Source organism: Talpa europaea, assembly GCF_964194135.1.
Source record: "Talpa europaea genome assembly, chromosome: 5".
NCBI classification, from domain to species: Eukaryota; Metazoa; Chordata; class Mammalia; order Eulipotyphla; family Talpidae; genus Talpa; species Talpa europaea.
In genome coordinates, this window is record NC_140071.1 from 134,234,934 (window position 1) to 134,254,536 (window position 19,603).

A 19,603-nucleotide genomic window follows, 5' to 3' on the forward strand; every position below is an offset into this window, starting at 1 on the left:
CAGCTTTTAAGAGAATCTATTAAAGAGAAAATAGAGGATGCTCCATGTTCCTTTTTACTGCCAACCAGTAGCAAACGCCAAGACACTAAACAAGAAATGAACACCTGTCCTAGAAAAGGCTAGAAAATGCAGCCATCAAGTCTGGCAGTGGAGATGTGGTTGGAATTTGGGAGCTAGTAAGGGAAGCAAAGAAATCAGAAGTGATCTACAATCTTTTTCAAAGAACACATGGGGAAAAAAAGGGAAACAAGACCATGGTCTGAGGATCTTGGGCATAAAATGTCTCTGGAATGAACACAATCCAGGCACATATAAATTAGTAAATAATAAGGACAAGAGTTTGCTGCACTAGGTGATTTGTTGGTTCTTGAATATTTCCGCCGTTTTAACAAAACCAGTTGGGTAATAAGTGTACCCCCAGGATAAGGCCCAAGGAACTGCTATCTTTTCAGTTATGTGCCTAGGAAGTGTTAAAGCCAGTATTTTTCTAAAGTCGTCTAGTGTCCAAAGATAACCAACTGTGCCACTGTATCTCTATGACATCCTATTTCGTTAATGTGAAGGGAGGTTTCCAACTTGTAAATGGAAAACAATTAAAATGTTTATGGACAATGCTAAATAAACTAGTATGTGCTGAGTTGTTAGGAAATTATTATTAAATATTGCAGAAATTTTGTTGATGTCACAGTGAGAGCAATAAAATGTCCTGAGGACAAAATGGTTCAATATATGCACATCTTCTGAATGATGATAACTTGTTAATAATATGTAACATGTTAATTAATAAAATATATTAATATATAATATAATGTTATGTAATGGTATAATAAAATTAAAATGTTCATAAAATAAATGCTAGTGCACTTATTTAATAGAACTTTATAAAATATTCAACAAATCAAATCCAGCTTTCTCTAAAATACACTATTTTGGTAATTAAATAACAAACACTTTAAATAAGATGCAGTGGAGGTATTTAGCATCCTATCATCTTTAAATATTTTCCCTTTTTAACAAATAGAGTAATTCAATGAAACTGGCTCTCTACTTGAGTTTGTAATTTCAGAAAGACATGGTAATTAACCTATCAGGTTGAAGAGAAACTAGTATAAGTGCAAATTTGACTTTAAAAAGAAGCACAGTTCTTGCAGTTGTCTACACACTCCAGAGTCCCCTCACGTCTATCTGGCTCACTATTAGTGTCTCCAAGACCACGCCCTTCCAGAGAACCTATCAACACATTACACTCCTACCCCTGGCCACATCCTAAACCAACCATATTTCACCCTTACTTTAGCTTCAAATATCTGCTCCCCACCAGCCACAGTGGTTTATTTATTTTTAATCTTCCTTGAAACACCAGGTGCCCAGCTATCGCTGCTCTTTCTGCTCTATCTGCACAGGTCACTGCTATGATTTGAGTCTTCAGTCCTTTGCCAGATATCCTTTCTTGGGAGGAGCTTGTTGATTCAAAATATATTTTTTTAAATTTGTAATTCTTTAAAATGTCAGCATTCCCCTCCCTGGTCTTTTTTCATCAGATCTACTGACAGCAATTTTTCGTCAGATCTACTGTGTTGTTTGCCTATTGTCTGGTTATCATGGGTCCAGTGCCACGAGGGAGGGGTTTTGTGTTTGTCCACTGGAGCTTCTTCAGTCTTGACTAGTACCTACCACACACAGAGGGTTCACACACTGTTCCACATTCCTGTGGAAAAGCAGACTGTAGGTCAATGGACAGGACTGCTGTCATTCCGTGTGGTGCTGACAGATTTTATGTAGGTGAGAAGTAATCTTTGGAAGGTCCATTCAAAATGTGAACACAATGAGGAAAATGATACCAGGTCAAACACTTGGACTTGCTCTAAGACAGCCCAGCTATTTGATTCTCTCCTAGGCTGTGTCCCTCGCAGGGCTTGCTATGGTTACCCCAACTTCTACAAAACAGTTCCCACTCTACTATGCACTGCTGTTTTGAACGACAATGTCTCAGACTGAAATGTAACTGCAAAGGAAAGATCATGCTTTTCTGCAGTTTTCCAAAAGAACTATGTGACTCACAGCTGTGATCACGAAGATGCAAATGCCAATTCAGCGAGCATGTTCTTCTACACGTGCTATTTCATTTCATTTTTATTTGCTACTAGTTTATTTATTCAGTCTACTACATAACATTTTATAATAATTCATTATAACTATATTTACCTCAATACATATAATCTATTGTGATAAAGGGCAGTATATTCTACTTATTATTCCCTTTAGTTTGCTTCTGATTATTATTTATTTAAGTTTCACAATCACACAATTGTCAATTAAGGCAATAGAGCTTCATAATAAAGTATGCAAGCGAGCAGATATAAATAAAGATTTCTCTACCCATTCCTGTCTTCCTTTTCTTTGAGGTGCAGACATTTGACAAACCAGGGACTTGTATATGGACTTGAATTTTGCTCTGTTCTTCTGGACCTTTTCTATCCCACATTAAATACTATTATTGTCCAGGATGGACTGCACGGCACTTTACGGACAATCTGATGGGGAGATGTACTTGAGTTTTGTACTGAACTTGGTTATTATAGAATCTGACAACCCACCCTGAGAGCAATTCATGACTGCGCTCTATATTTCCTGCCAACAATTGTTCCTCTGGTCTTGGACTTACTCTGGTTAAAAAAAAAAAAAAATCCCAAGACAAAAACCAAACAAAATGAATCTCTGCACATATTGCAGGTGAAGTGACAGTTTTCTACTTTCTTTCTTCAAGGAAACATGTATCTTTCTGACCAGACACCTCAGTGCACAGGTGGGTGTGCCCCCCCAAGTCCTTCCCTTAGTATGAGTGAGCAGAAACTGTTGAGCTGGGTCCTGTGTTGGTGCACTGTGGGATTCCACAGGGACTTCAGAATCCCTCAACCTCTGAGCTAATTTACATCAATAAGGGCACTTGCCTTGGCGTCAACTCTACAAGCAAACAAAAACCACAAACATGCTCACCTCTATTTTCTAACTTAAAAATTAAAATTGGAAATAAAACTCACTTTACTTGGTAGATTCTTGAAGATTTCTTCACCAGTGGGAGGAGTAACAGCTTTATCCATTTATTTTAGAACTTCTTTAATTTACATAGTTATCTCCCTGAAAGTCCTTTTGACATTAAAAAGCTGTCATACTTTATCTCTGCTCTTTGAGATTAAAGCTGGCTCTTTCAGGAAGGGGATGAGTAGGGAAAAGTAAGCAGTTCTCACTGGTCATCTTTAACTATTCACCTGGCATCATTCTAAAGGGGACTGATACTGTCTCCAGAGACTGGGGCTATCTGTTAGAGATTATAACGACACTGGTCAGAGTGGTCCAAAATGAACATCTCCTCTTTATTTCTAGGAGAAAAAAAAACTGCCAATAAAGGGGTTGAGACTTTTGCTCCCAAAACAGCAAGATTATCAAGTCCTAAAATACATACACCTAAAAATGGGCTGAACGAAGTGATAGGTAGCAGTTTTCCATAAAGATGACACAACTCATTCATGATTAATAGGACTTATCATTCACATTAAAAAACTTTAAGAAGTATTTACAAATTTAAAAGAACAGAGTCAAGATTAGATGGACGACTGCTCCCCCAGGGATGTGGTCAATACTCACAGCGAATTCAGAGAGCGTAGACCTTGGAAAGCATCTGGTGCTAGTTCCGAGATCTGATTATTGCTTAGGTCGCTAAGATTAGAAATAGGGTTAAATTGAATAGAATGTCAGTGAGATTTACAGCAGGAGAAAGCTATTTATTGCCTTCACATGTTCATTTTACATCTGTCCATACTTTATAAAATTTGTAACATGAAACTTCTGAAGCATCCTAAATTATTTTAAAAATCACACATTTTAATCAATGGTTGGCTAATTGCTTAAATTATTCTCAAAGATGCTTATTTTTGAAAACAGAACAGCTAGACTTGGGTTGCATAAAAGCTGACCACACACAATCAGAGTTGTGTGAATCATTATGTTAAATGACAGAAAAATTTTTAAGTGCACAGTTTAGCCTTTAACATTAAATAGCATAGAACCTGTCATCAGGCAGGCATCACACTTACATATAATGTGCCAGACACTTAAATCTTCATCCTTAAATGGATGTCATGGTATGGGTGTGACATAGATAATTTAAAAATTACATATATTCCAGAATAGTATTTACTCACATTCGTCTAAGCTTTTTGTAAGGTGAGAAAGCTCCAGGCGGGATGACCTTGATGGAGTTCTGTTCCAATCGTCTGCAATGAAAAACCTCCATTTTTAAAAGGCAATGGGAGTGCTCCGATTCAAGCCCAGGATTCATATCATAAAGCAAATGACATGCTCTTCTCGAGTGATATTTTCTTTTTATCCTCAAAAATAATTCAAATTATGGGCCTCCCTGCTGGACTAGGGGATAAGAGTCACCACTATCACCTTTAAGGCCCAAGTTTGACCCCCGGCCAGGGTGTACAGCAGACCTCTCCTGGCTCGCCCGCTGCTCCCCTCAGCAGTGTATTTCAGACAATCTACCTGTTCTGCTCCCTACTGTCTCTGGTGAATCCTCTCACTCCCTGCACCTCTGGCCTACATCCCAGTTCTTCTATGCAAAAATAAATAAATAAAAAGTCATCTAAAAAAAAAGCTAAAATTAGTTGTGCTCTACACATGACTAGGAATAAAAACAAGGAGATTACATAATACAATAAAAATATTCTGATTTTTTTGGCATTACTTTAGGTATTATTTTAGGCACTATTTAGGTCTGACATTGTATAAAAAGGAAAACACTTAGAAAGAACTAACTTTTGAAGTACATTTTAATAACCTCAATATCAGTAAGAAAAGTATGTAATAACAGAGAAGAGAGGTCTAACATGGTTTAGAGATAATTATAACTCTTCCACAAAGGAAATTATTGTTGGGGATTAAATTTTATAAACCTTTTATTTCCTCTATAGAAAGAGTATTATAGGTTGAAATAAAGTATGTAGGTTGCAGAAATGTCATTTGAAAGTTCTTATGCGACAAAATCTTCAGTTCTAAATCCATATGTGTTATGGGTATTTTCGGTAAGACTGTCTGGACTCCATCGATTCATTATGTGAATACTGCATATGAAAATGACTGCAGCAAAGTGCATTCATACACAACTGAAGTAATTTTATGATACACTAAAATCAGAGAGTTGAAAATGACTCTCTGCTATTATCTACTCTATGGTTCTGCTACCAGAGAGTGACAAGATTTTATCCACCCAGCTATGAAAGACACAAAGTTGATTTCATTAAATATTATCTTAAATATTTCAGTCCAGAAATATTTCAGTCTATCAAGAAGTGTTGGCAATCAGCCTCATTTCTATCTTAATGAATACATTTCTATCTCATTAATACATCCTAATAAACATTTTCCATCCCTTTCCTCACTTCTCTTCTGATCTATATCCCAGGAAACTGACCCCTATGAACCACACAACCCAAGTTCACTTCTCAGCTGGTCCCAGTGAGCCTTGGTCCATGAGAGGCACTGGTGGAATACTGAAAATGGGAAGAGAGAAGAAGTCAGGATGTTGTCCCCTGCTGTCCCCAGGGATGCTCTCAGCAGGTTCTCATCTCCTTCTGGGACACCACCTTCTTGTGACCTTGGGGTGCTATGGCTTCCTAATCTCTCTGTCACCTACTACAGCTGTTTAACTCATTCCTCATACCTATTGTGAGTTCCATTGTCCTTCTTGGATTTAAATAGATACACATTTATGTATTTAAAAAAACACATCAGGGCCTCCCTGGTGGTGCAAGGGGTTAAGTCTCAGCACTGTGAAGCTACCCACAGTCACTGCAGCATGAGTTTAATCCCCAGCCCGGGAGGTGACCCACATGGCATAGCAGACCTCTCCTGACTCGCCCACTGCTCCAGTCTGCCTTCTATGTTTTCCTACTCTGTCTCTGGTGAATCCTCTCACTCTCCCTTGCACCTCTGGCTTGAACTCCAGTTCTTGTAGAATAAATAAATCTTTAAAAAAAAAAACTATATCAACAGAAAGGTATGTATAAACAAAGACATGCATCTATGTATACATAATATATAGGTATATACAAATATATTAGGCACATTTTTATATATATGCATAAAATATGTATTGTAAAATATGTATTTGTAGAAGACATATATTATTTTTATTGAGTGCAGGTAATCTTTTAAAATGTATGCATTAGCAATATTTAATGGACATCCAATCAAAACAAACACAATATACTTAGTAGGTTAAGGCAAAAATTGGTCTTTCTGATCTCCAAGTCCTCCTCACAGGATCCCCCTTTCTTTAACAGTCTTGGCATTCACTCTCTGACCTCATCTTTATGAGCAATGGCTTCTCAATCTCCATTGCTCTTGAACCCCTGTGGCATTTAATATCACTAACAATTCTTCTTCCCTTGGATGTGACACTGTCCTTGGTTCTCACTCTACTTTTCTTTGCAATTTATGGTGTCACTTTTTAATACCCTAAATTGAGTAATCTCAAGTTTCTTGCCCTTTCTCTATCACACAAAGGTAAAATCTCTTCTCTCCCACCTTCAATGCTACTCATGATATTCTATTCCAAAAAGCAGAAATTCTGCATTCACATCAAAGAAAAAGCCAAGCTTATTTACAAAACATGAATGGGAAAAAATGAAAATCACCCATAATACATTCGGAATAGTGAATTTTAGAGGTTTTTTTTTGCACACACATATCTTTTATACAATTGAAGTTTCATTGTATAATTCTGAGTTGCAGTCATTACATCAAATACATGGTGCTGAAATTTTTGGAAGACACTTTTAGTATATTCATAATATTCAACTATCGAAATGGACTATACATCTTTAATTCTTCCTTATTAGCCATTTTGGTTAATAATAATTTATATAACTTTAATACTGTTCAATTACTTTAAGGTAACTGAAGTGTGGCTAGCCTCCTTATGAAGCCTTCCTTTATTTTCTCAGGTATGATTAGTTGTTAGTTTTTCTCTACAGACCCAAGGGCACCCTCTTCTCAATGCCTCTGTTCTTATCTCACTGCAGGCTAATCATTTTTCATTTATCCCTCCTTCACCAGATTGTTGGCTCCCAAGGGAAATATTTACCCCCAGGAGACACAAAATTAATCATATAAAATATGTGAATTAGGTATCCAGATTATTTATCTAGGCTTTAAGAAAGGTACTTTTTTCAAGAGTTCTATGTGTAGCAAAAGACATTTAAATCATCTCACTGTTACATTATTGACCAGAACATTATGAATTGGTGGTTTAAAGACACATTATTTTATTTTTTTGCCATGATCTATTCTTGCAGTTAGAGTCTAAGAAGTTTAAAATGTAATCAATGAAAATATAGTGAAAATAAGCTACAGATGGAATTCTATTGACCAGAAGACTTTCTTCAACTGTAGGTCAATGAAACCTCATTTCATTTTGTTAAAAATGTTTTCAAAATAATGTAGCACTATGATAAGGAAACAGTAAAAATGTAAGGTACTAATACATTTTTTAATAGAAATGTGAAAATTAGTCTTAAAATTTCCTTTCATAAATAACATTTCAGGTTCCTGAAAATAATATAAAGAAACCATAAATCATTCATTCATTCATGCTATAAACATTTAATGGCTACTCTATGCAAGATATTATGGTACATAATTAGAATTCAGCGGTGATTGAAAGCAGACAGGTTCATATTCTCATGGAAGTTTTATTGATAAGCATTTAGTTTTGCAGTTAGATTTCCAAGCTAACCTAAAAACACATTTTTAGAGAGTACTAAATTCTCATATTAATAACATAAACTCACAAATGTGGCCTCACTAATTCTATCATTTAATCTAATTGAAGAGCTTCCTAAGAAACTTCAAATTAACATTTATGATTTTAAAGTCAGAATGTAAAGTACTTGCAGTGATCATCACTCAACTACACTAAGTTTGTGTTTTGTCTACAATTAACTTCACTGATAAATAATCTACTAAAACAAACAAACAGATATAAGTGAGACTAGAAGCTGTATGCACATTTGTTTAGAAAACACACATTTAAAAATGTTAAAAAGAATTAATGATGAAATAATATTAAATTGTATATGGAAACAAAATCGTTCAAGCATAATGGAGTGACACAGCATATCTTGTTCATGATTGCAAAGGACTATGACTTAGTCTTCATATTGCAAATCATTTCTTTGTAACATATGGACCAGAAAGCTAAACAGTGACATGTACAATGGATTTGCTTGCTGTTTTTTTTTAAATTAATCTATTTACTTCCAACCTTGTTCCAAAAAAAAAAAAGTGTTTGAAATAGAGCTTATATAGTTATTTACATTGACTCAGCAGCTAATTGGTTTTTATGGCAGTCTCAGCAGCCCATTAAGGCAGAACATAATTGCCTCCTTCATTCAAAGAGACAGATTCTAAAGCAGGAAAATATTCTACTACTGACAGATGTCAAACAATAAATTTTAAAACATCTCAAAATGTCCATTTTCTCTTCTCTTTCGGAAAAACAACAAACAAAATGGTACTTCCTGTCATTACTTGGTCTTTAGGACCTCACTCTTCATTACAAGAGCCTTAGGATAAATTTTATAAACTACAAACAAAACATCACAAATGGCGTCCTTTGTCCTACTCTTCAAAGAGTTTGGGAAAGTATTTAAATCAGGTTATAAAAATAAGCAAGTAAAAATGTTAAACTTTTCAGGTAAAGGCTAAAACAAGGCAAGTGAGATTCATTTTCCATCTTTGCTATCCTCTAATCTTCTACTTTAATAGCATAGAATCTGCTGAATTTTATAGAGTGCAAATTTGAACTCATTGTTCCATGAAGAATCTAATTAAAAACATTCCAGGGTTACAAAAACAGATAGCGAGATAACAAAGATAGATTTGCATGCTGTGGATAAAATTCACCATCACTAAGAGTCTTCCATAGTCTGGTCCTTCATCAAAAGAAAGTTTAATATTTTGAATTCAAAGAAAAAATAGATTTAGAAAACTGAATAATGAAAGAAGAAAATTCTAAAATAACACATAGTATAAAGAAGCCTAGGCCTTTTTTTTTTTCACGTAAAAGCCTTTTTATCCACAGAAAATATGTGAAAAATTCCAAAATATCCCATCATCGTATGGGCACAATATTCCAATGCATTGATAATGTACACACACATTATACAGTAGTTTGCTGTTAGCACGTCATCAAATCCAGAAGGAAATTTTAGTGAGAAGTTCAATGAGATAAAAAAGAAGTTTTCTAACTACTCCAATCAAAAAATTGCCAAAGTATTTTTAGCCAATAAAGACCTTTCCTCTCTACTCCATATATTTTGTTCTCTTACTTTCTAATTACAAGCTTTTAAAAAACTCATGTGTCTTTATACTTTTAGAATTCCTAAAGAATGAACTGCAACCAATTGCTTTTTGCTGCCAGTTTCAAAGATTTCATAAAAAAGAAAATTATCAGTAAGTCTTTAATATTGTAGACTCCTAGAACATGGAAATGATGTGCAGAATAACTGGGCTCTGTGTCATAGAAAATATTGACTCTGGTTATCAGTGAGCAGATCTGACCTCAGTAGACTACAGCATCCTCTGGAATGTGCAATTAGAAACTCCAGCTAGTTCTCAAGACACTTATAAGATATTAAACAACATAGTTTATGTTAAGTGACAATTTCAGCTCACTAGTATTCACTTCCTTGGCATCCCTTTCAATATTTTTCACATCAAATTATTTTGACAAGCCATATTAAAAACAAGCAAAATGGCATTCACATGTCAAAGCTAAAATAGTAGCTCTTCCCAGGAGGTATTTAACTTTCATGTGTATAATATTTTAATCACTAAAATGTGTAGTGATTAAAATATTTTTTATACAGATTTGGATTAGATTCAGAATCTGCCACTGATATATATTTGTGGACCTTGCAAAAGTTGCTTTGCTGCTCTTTGCCTCAGTTTATTTTCTGAAAAAGGAGGGAAATAAACCTATATAAATATTTTGGTAAAAATTATGAGATGAATGAAAAAATATAGTATTTTTTTACTAGCACAAAAATGGTAAAAGAATAAAAGTATGAGTTTATATACGTGGATATATGTAATCACACATGTAATATATGGCCTCATTCTAGCACAACATATCTGTTATTACATGCATATATTATCACATGCATAGGCGCAACACATTATATAAAGGAATACATCTGATACTTGATTTTATATCTAATGTGAAATAAATACCTATGGCTCCAAAACAAATTAGTGGTACATTTTGCACAGAACTCCTTAACTGTATACAAAGCACATGGACCCATACATCATTCACACTGAGGCTTGGTGGCCATTTCCATGATCAACATGATTCAAATAAAACCTTTTGCCTCATTTAGAAGTTGTTTCAGAAATTCAAAAAAGTTTTAACAACACCGGTGAAGTAAGAGTTTGGACTGACTCTATCTGTAACAGACAGCCCAGATGCTGATTTTCATGGCAATAAAACTGACAGTTCTTTGCATTTTCCCCATCTGCTTTTAAAATAAATGGCAAAAACAGCTGCAAGAGAATGCAGCCTAGATTTAATGGGGTGAAGGGGGCTTGCAGAAAGACTTTAGCTTCTGAATCTTGGAGTACAGACATTCTCAACATAGGTAACATCAGTTCAGCACTTGGAAATGAGGCAGCAATATTGCTCTGACATTAGGGATTTTCTTGCCTAGTATATAATAATTCTAAAGTAAGTACTCTATATTTCTGGAATGTTACTTCTAACTCTAGCAATAATGCAGGCTACTGAAATCCTTCATAGATCCCAACATAAAATGACCCAAGATATTTTAGATTGGAATATTATTTCTGTGATGTAACTTCAGTCTCCAGAAATCTGTAAGTTTAATAAATATTTTCAGCAGCTGAGTGAATATTGGCCTCCAGAGGGACATTCTTTGTATGTAGCTAGCATTTTGCCTTAGGACTGTGTCCACACTAATTGATTATCAGCCACCCTGTGTTGCGGTGACTTGTGTTGCTGAAAATTGTCCATTTCCTTAATCTTACTTCATTTCTTGTGATGTCATTCTAAGGTACATTTCCCTGAGTGCAAATTCAACTGATGTCTTTATAGTAGAAATAACTCTCCATCTGGTCTTTAAGCATTTAAAGCGAGACAAAAATGGTGTGTGTGTGAGATAGAGGGAGAGCCTATCGACTGTACATTTCAGGCAATGACCTTTTGAATGAGTGTTACCGTTTTCATGCATATTCATATTCACGGCCCAAATGCACTGCCTATCTGCAATCGCATGGCTTAAATTTAGGGAAAAATGGGCTTAGGCACCTGGATCACTGATTTCAGGACAGTGTATAGACATATTGCCCTAAGGCCAATAACAAAGATTACATTACACTATTTCATTAGCAGTCCAAGAATGAAAAACATTTAGAAGTTCTGCTGCTTTGTTATTCATTAATAAGTAAAACCTCTTGGACATTTTCCACAATTCAGGAACTGAGCTAAGTCTTCCATTTGGCAATCATTTTACTTTGAAAAACAATCTGCAAATGATCTTTATATAATACTTTTGAAATAGTATTACTCAATGCATCAGTAGCAACCACACTGAGTTATTGTCCAAGCAGCCCATTCTCTTCCGAGAGGTTAGATAACTGTGACCACTGGAAGTATTTGAACTATAGAAATTTTAACTGGCCCTCTTCAGCTGATTATTTAATCATAAACCTATACCTTAATTCCTAAAAATCAAAAGGCAATTTCATTCATCTGAGAATACTTTGATTATGCCCCAGCTGTCTTCATTTTTAATTTTAAAGTCTACACAGATCTTAGGTTACATCTGATGATCTGATGGGTTTCCATATTTCCTGTAGAGGTTTATAGAGAAATTGCCAAACAGCATGAGAGTCACTTCCTCAAATAACCGCCTGTCACTCTCTGCTGCTCAGCCTGCCTCCCCCCAGCTCTACAGAGAATGTTCTTCTCATTCCCAGTGGGCTCCTCCCCTCCAAACTACTGTGCACTTTGTTAGAGTGATTTTTCTTTCTTTCTTTTTTTTAAGATTTATTTATTTTTATACAAGAGCTGGGGTACAGGCCACAGGTGCAGGACGGTGAGAGGATTCACCAGAGACAGAGCAGGGAGCAGAATAGTCAGAAGGACCGAAACACACTGCTGAGGGGAGCAGCCGGCATGACAGGAGAGGTCTGCCTTGCCATGTGGGAATCTCCATGGCCGGCTGAGAATCCAACCCGCGCTGCAGAGGCTGAGGACAGCTTCACAGTGCTGAGCTCAACCTGCTGCACCACTGGGGAAGCCCTAGAGTGACTTTTCTAACTAACAAACCTAACCTCGTTATCACCCTGTTCAAAATGTTCCCGTCTATGCTACTGCCACCAGGACAGGTAATTCTTCACCATTAGGTTATACTTTATGTCCTAGCAATTTATAACCATTTATAACCATTAATTTCTCAAAGATAAACCACCCCTCATTTGTGGCCTTTGTACATGCTCTCTCTTCTGCCTAGAAAGCCTCCAATTTCTATGCCTGCAAATCACCATCCACATACTTGGATATTTTCTGACTCCCCAGTTAACCAAGGTATTCTCTGTGTTCCCTGTGCATTTTATCACTTGTCTGCAAGTAATAAAACAAGTAGATTCTGAGTCCTAAGAAAGTCAACAAGAGTAGAAGCAGTAGAACATAAGGATAAGCAAGACATACTAAATTGTTACAATTTACAGAATTTTCTATCATGGTTTGAAGAGGTAACATGTCAAAGAAATCCACAGTAGCTTGAGGAGAACTCAATGTGCATTATAGCAATCTGACAGATCTCACTAAAAATTTTATACCTTCAGAAATTAATTCTGAGGATTTAATATACAGAGAATCAACAGGCTATGAATGACTGTTGCCATGGATGAGAACAGGTAACTTGCCCCAGGCATTACATCTGCAGGAAGACAGGTTTTCAAATGCAGATTTCCAAGCAGCTTATAGATGGCAAGATTCCAAAGGAACCACCATTTCATTCCATGAACCTAATACTCTGAGAACACCTTCTATTTTTCCCATTCTATCTTCTATTCATTATTCCATATTCCTTTGTCGATTTTTTTTTTAAAGATTTATTCATCTATGCATACAAGAACCAGGTACAGGCCAGAGACATGGGAGGGTGAGAGGATTCACCAGAGACAGAGTGGGGAGCAGAACAGACAGAAGGACCGAAAACACTGCTGAGGGGAGCAGCGGGCAAGACAGGAGAGGTCTGCTGCGCCATGTGGTCTCTCCCTGGCCTGGTCAGTAGTCGAACCCTTGCTGCAGAGGCTGCGGACAGCTTCACAGCACTGTGCTCAACCCCGAGACACTGGGGAGGCCCTTTTTGTCAATTTTTTTTTAATATGAAGAATGGAGGCTTGAAGCTTCTCCAGATTGTGTGCTCCTGATCCCCTTCTCCTGCCCCCAGCACTGTCCCTCCCCTACCCACTATGCTAAGTGTTTCCTAGGGTAGTTTAAAATTAATCAAAATAACAGATTAAACTGTGGTTCATTCTATGCAGACCAAATCCAGGCAGGCATGAGAATAGGTGGTGGAGAATAAGAAACTGACACAGTAGCTCTAGATAAGGAATAATATGAAACAGCTCTTGTTTTTGAAAATATTCCTATACCTTAGCGCCCTGCTCTCTTAGGTTTCTTCTATTTACTTTTCATACATAGTTTCTTCAAGTTTCCCTGGTCCTGATGTCAGCAGCCTTTCTCTGTGGTTTTTCAGGTATCCCTTCTCTTATATGCCATCAAGTTAAAGTCATGTCTACCTTTCATTTGCAGCTGGATTGAGGAAGCAACATGATCTTTTGAGTCAAATAGATGACTGAGGCCAGGTTAGCCACTGAGCTAACTTTTTTTTTTTTTAAACAAGATTTCTTAACTTTTTTTGAACATCATCATTTTTTAAAGAGCAAAAGTCGTCAGTGTTTGAGGGATTTGAGGTGAATGTGTTGAGGCTTCATTCTGCAGGAGAAATGACCTTACAGAAAGATGTCTATGACTTCTCTCTAAAAGCAAATTAATTACTAGAGCTAAAAAAAAAAGAGGATATGTATTAAATACTGTGTTGGTGAGCCTAGAATAGAGACACAGGTATAGACTGGAATCCAAGCCAGCCTGGGAACCGGGAAATTTAACAAATGCACTTTTAGTGCTACAGCCCCAATTTAGCCCTTTTCACTAAACATACTATTCATTTAACTTTGCTCTTACAGATTTCACACTTACAAGGCACCTTATTTTCCCCTACCTAGGGAGAAATGGCTGCTTCTTCAGTTTTTTTTTTTTTTTTTTTTTTTGGCTAGTATTATTTAGTACAGATCCAACCTCTGAATCAGTGAATTTAGTGTTTAATTTTAAATTATTCATTCAATAAATATTTATCTTCTATTCATGAAGAGCCTATTATGTCCCATGTACTAGATTTGTTAATGGGTGTGCAGTGTTGATCAGAATTGGTTCCTAACTTCACATAGGACTACTTGACTAGGAAACAGACATACTGACACTCACACGATTACAGGATAATTAAGTGCAATCAAAATAAAAATCTATTCCAAGCCTAGAAATAGGAGGGAAGGGATCATGGACCAGAGATAGATCATTAGGATAATGAGGCCCTCTGAGAAAACCGTATAGCCTGTGTCTCTTCATTTGTTTCAACTTTATTTCATTTCCATAACCACCACAATCAAAGGTCAATGAGAACATCAAGTGATATAATGTATATACCACAGGCATTAGATAATAGCTTTTTTCTATTCCTACTTCTCCAAATTACTCCAATTAAGACTTCTAAAGATTTTTTCCCTCTATATCTTAACAAATAATTACTTGGGCAAACATCAACAGCATGAAATTGTAGTTGCAAACACAAAGCAGAAGAAAGGCTGTGAAGAAATTATACTGATAAACTTTAGTAAAATCCAGATTTTAAAATTCTTTGAAAAAAATAATATACACACAATTTTCCATTCATCATGTATTAAAACCTGGATTCTATAAAAATAAAAAAGCTTGATAGCTTTATTTCCACATTTTATGAATCCTGCTGATGTTCCCTATTCTAATAAAAATATAAAACAGTAATAAAAGAAACTAAAGTTACTAAGCTGGTAAGTTATGCCACTATAATGAACTGTAATGGGGGTATTTTGTTTGAGTTTAAGATCAATATGATTTATTACCAGATGCTCTACTGATAAAGCTGATAATGTAGTAATCAGAGAAGTAAAATTCACCTAGAGCTTCACATATGTTTTCATCTCTACTTATAAATTTAATTTATTGTAGCTTTGCCTGATACACCAGCTCCTCAGTGTTGGAAAACCCAATGGGACACATTATTTAGTACCGCTTTAATGTTACTAAATTCCACTATTACACAAAATCTATAGAGCATAAGAAATGGGAAGAAAAAGCTCTATGATAAAAAATAAAGACTGTATGGGATAAACAATTTTTAACGCCTTCTATTATTTTCAATCTGTTATATAATTCACTTTCCTCCTTTTGTTCCACCACAACAGCATCTTGCCCTCCTTTTCTGTGATCAGAACTTGATCTATCCCCTCCAGTGTCCAGAATGATCTTGCTCCCACATAAATATCAGCTAACTTTCATACTCTCATCGCTCAAAACCCATTTTTTCTCTCTGACTTTCCAATGATTGGAGGCTTCTACATTTTAAAATAAATCCAAGTCTGTCTTTTAGAATGAGAGTTATCTTTCATTTACCTATTTTCTCAGCCAAACTCTTCAATTTCTTCCTATCTGCTCTCTCCAGTATTTATCATTTACATCCTCTCTTTCCTTAATACTCTGAAAAATGACATACTTACCTACCACTCTTTCTTGAAGCCTCCAAGAGCTGGTCCTATTCTAAGCCCCATTCTCAGTCGTGTGGCTGGCTCACCAGCAGGAGTATCTGATTCTGCAGAATTATTTCTCCCAGAATTTCCTTTGGCCTTTCACCACAGTGGCCCTCTGTGGCTTTTATTGACTTCTTTAGGCTTCTAAATTTCTCTTGATCTCATTTCCATTGTCCACTGGGTCATTTTCACGATTCTCTATGTTTTTTTAATAATATTAACTACTCAAAAATTGTTGCCTTAAGTCCTCCTGCTCCATATGATTTTACTCTGTATTATTTTAGTTCCTCTAAATATGTCATTGGAACTTCAGAATAATGCACATTTTGTTAACCACCATCTTCCTTTCTAGTTTTGGTCTTTTTTCTCAGCTTCTTATATGGGGGTGTTACAAGTTTCATCTCCTCCTCACTCATACTGGAAATTCTGGCACCATCTTTGATTCCTCTGACCCCATTATTCCATTATCTCAACAGACACAAAATCCCATTAAGTTTGATCTCAACTGGGAGTCACATCTGCTTCCACATCATCATCCTATGTCACTACTAGGTCCTGCTCTGATGGCATCTCTTGAGCAACATAATGGCCTCCAAAGTCTGTTGTCTGTTATTCCCTCCTTTTCAAACCACTGCGCACAGCTCTCAGATAACTTCTTTTTGAAGATCCAAATTAAGATTTCTATGTTCAAATGCATTCCAATAGAAGACAAAGATCCTTCACCATCAAAGCTCTCCAAGAATTGGTTCCGTTCTAATCTTCCAACTATTCTTTCTTACACAAGTACCAGTCTAATTGAATTCCTGTGCAGTAAGTAATGTCTTGTTCTTCCATCCTTATTATCTATGCTCATGATGTTCTATTTGAAAGCCATTTTCTCATGTCTGTCCTCACATCATACTTATCCTTCAATGCCTATTTTATATGCTACCTTGGACGTGATGGTACCATTTATTGAATGATCATCATGTGCTAGGCACATAAAGCTCTACAGGTGTCAATCATTGTATTTTAAATTGACAAACAACTCCTAGTTTCAGATGGGGAAATAGTCTCAAGAGAATGAGCAATTTATTCAAGACATCCCTGTTGGATGGTAGGTAGGCCTGTGATTCTAAAACTTTCTGAACCTAGTTAACCACTGTAACTTGCCCTTCACTTACTGCTCTCCATAAATACCCTCAACTTCATTTGTTTTTTATAACATTTATTACTCTGTACCTCATTTCATGGCTTTAATTTACATGACAAATGTTCTAGTTACTATATGGACGATCTCTGGAGAGCTCGTGTCTTTATATATTATGTTTACTTCATAAATGCTTATGCCTGAATGGGTAAATTTACTATTCCTCTATTAGAAATGTACCATGTGTTTCTACTATCCACTTCATCATATATTAATTACATCTTCTGATGAAGTAATCAGTGATTTTGAAATTAGATGCAAATGTTTATTTTCCATGATGTCTCCACATGAACCACTACTCTAAATAAGTTCAAATGTACACTCTCTAAAACAAAATGCCCATTGCCAGCTCTGCCTTTACTCTTATGCTTTGTTTTTGTGGACTGTCACCTGCCTCTTCCCAAGCAATGCATGAATCTTTTTTCAAAGTTCAGCAAAAGAAACACAAACTTACAAATGTCTCCATAGGCAAGTGACTATTACATTGATAAATATTTGGAGAGGATAATATTATTTTATGATACATTATTCAATAGCTGTCAAATCTCCACAGATTCCCAGGTCTCTACAGAAGTTCATTCTCATATTGCAAAGCTTTTAGCACACTTGTAAAAATTACTAGTGACTGTTAGTGGGTCTAAGCGTGTGAATGAAGGTTATTTTCATATAAAGTAAACTAGAGCAGTTAAATCAGAAAAAATGGATAAAAATTTTTAAATGACTTAATTGTTTGTGCCCACTCTGTAGGGCTGTCACAAGAAGTTGATCCTATACTATTATTTCTACAAAAAACACACAAAACTATTCATGGAGTTAAAATTTAAAATTGGCCTCTAAAACAATACCATGATTTTCTTAGTGAATACTGATCTCAAGTGTTCAGTTCTCAAGATGGCAAAAACAATCCATTTTACATCTTATGTGACCTTGTCTTCTCCATGTGACTTATATCTGGCAAGGACATAGAGATGCGCACAGTAGCATTTATAATATTATCCTTCTTTTATTCTTCATGGTGGATGGTATGAGTTCAAACAAAATAGGGAAGCTTCATTTTAGAATGAGAGCTCTGGAGTTCACAGAATATCATCAAGTTCTCTCGTTTTCTATGATGCATCGTGCGAGCTCAGCCCTTATAATCCCCTGACTCTAAGCTAGAAATTTACAGGAGGAGCAGGTCTGCAAATTTCTAGTGGTCGGAGTGTGTACAAACACTCTTATTTTCCTTAATAGCCTTAGTAACACCTTCTCAAGGGAAGGGCAATCACTGCTTAGCTTTAACATGCATTCCTTTTAATTCTACCTGTGCTAAACCAAACCCTAGTCACTTCAACAAGATATTTAATTAAACAGAGTCAAGGTCAATACAATTCTGAAAGGAACATTTGTTTAAGCTAATTGATCAGATTTGCCTTTGATAAGCCCAGCATGTCCTAAAGAAAGTCACAGAGAGGCACAGGGGTGAGAGGGGATTTTGGGACACATACATTTCCGTGATGGTCTCTGGCAGATTGGTGGGGATCTCAGTGAGACCTTTTCCTCGGCAGTCGACGATATTATTACTACAGGTACAGGCAGCTGGACAGTGCAAAACACTGCAAGAAGGAGCCATAAATGACTGGTGACCTGAAAAAGAAAAAAGCAGCCAGCAGTTGTACTTTTCCTCTTGAGTACGTAATTGCGAAGCATGCAAATCTATGTCAACGAACAAGGCATGTTATTAAATGGAAACACATTTCTCTAAATGCCTGATTATAAAGCAATCCAACGGGACTAAAATACATTTTAGAAAACATGGATTTGTATGTTTCATGGAGATGTAGATGAAGCAAATGAGATTTTAAAACTACTTACGACAATGATTTCTACAAGACAGGTAATTAATTGTGAGGAAGACTAAATTCCGATTCAAAACTAGAACTGTAGTCAAAATTAGTCAACATTCCAAAAGCAAGGCAACGATTTCAGACTAGATTTCATTTCTAAAAAGCTTAATAGAACTTGGTCTTTATTGAACTTAGATAGCTTAACATTATCTCAAAAAAAAAAAAAAAAGGAAAACAGTAAAATTTCCATCTTGGTAGATGTAAAGGTTGATCTAATTAAGTAATCATGTACCAATTAAGGTGGGGAAATGAAAGCATGCTACGTTTGATGTCTTATTTTGAAAAGTTTAAAATCCCCACTTTTCTTTGAAGTTATTTATTATAATAATTTACATCGTGTCATTCTGTGATTGTTAATCTACATGGTCTAAATGTATCGGTATAATGAAGGTATATACTCCAAGAACATGTTTTTATGACTCAGTATTTGAAAACAAAACTAGTTTGAAAGGAGATTTTACTGTTCGAATGACAGGGGGGTCAGCAGTGTCGTGCCAGGCCTAGTGACCAGTGCAGGGACAGAGCCTCA

At 35.9% G+C, this 19,603-nt stretch overlaps 1 protein-coding gene across 3 annotated transcripts in view; it reads right to left on the bottom strand.

Annotated features, from left to right (window-relative positions):
• Nucleotides 1-19,603, bottom strand: part of SLIT2 (slit guidance ligand 2) — a gene marked incomplete at both ends in the record, with an annotated part of 302,355 nt that overhangs the window by 83,907 nt on the left and 198,845 nt on the right. For all 3 annotated transcript variants that reach the window (XM_084234111.1, XM_084234110.1, XM_084234109.1), the window contains 3 exons: nucleotides 3,646-3,717; nucleotides 4,203-4,274; nucleotides 18,676-18,814. In XM_084234111.1, coding sequence (XP_084090237.1) covers nucleotides 3,646-3,717; nucleotides 4,203-4,274; nucleotides 18,676-18,814 — 283 coding nt within the window. The remainder of the gene's footprint in view (nucleotides 1-3,645; nucleotides 3,718-4,202; nucleotides 4,275-18,675; nucleotides 18,815-19,603) is intronic.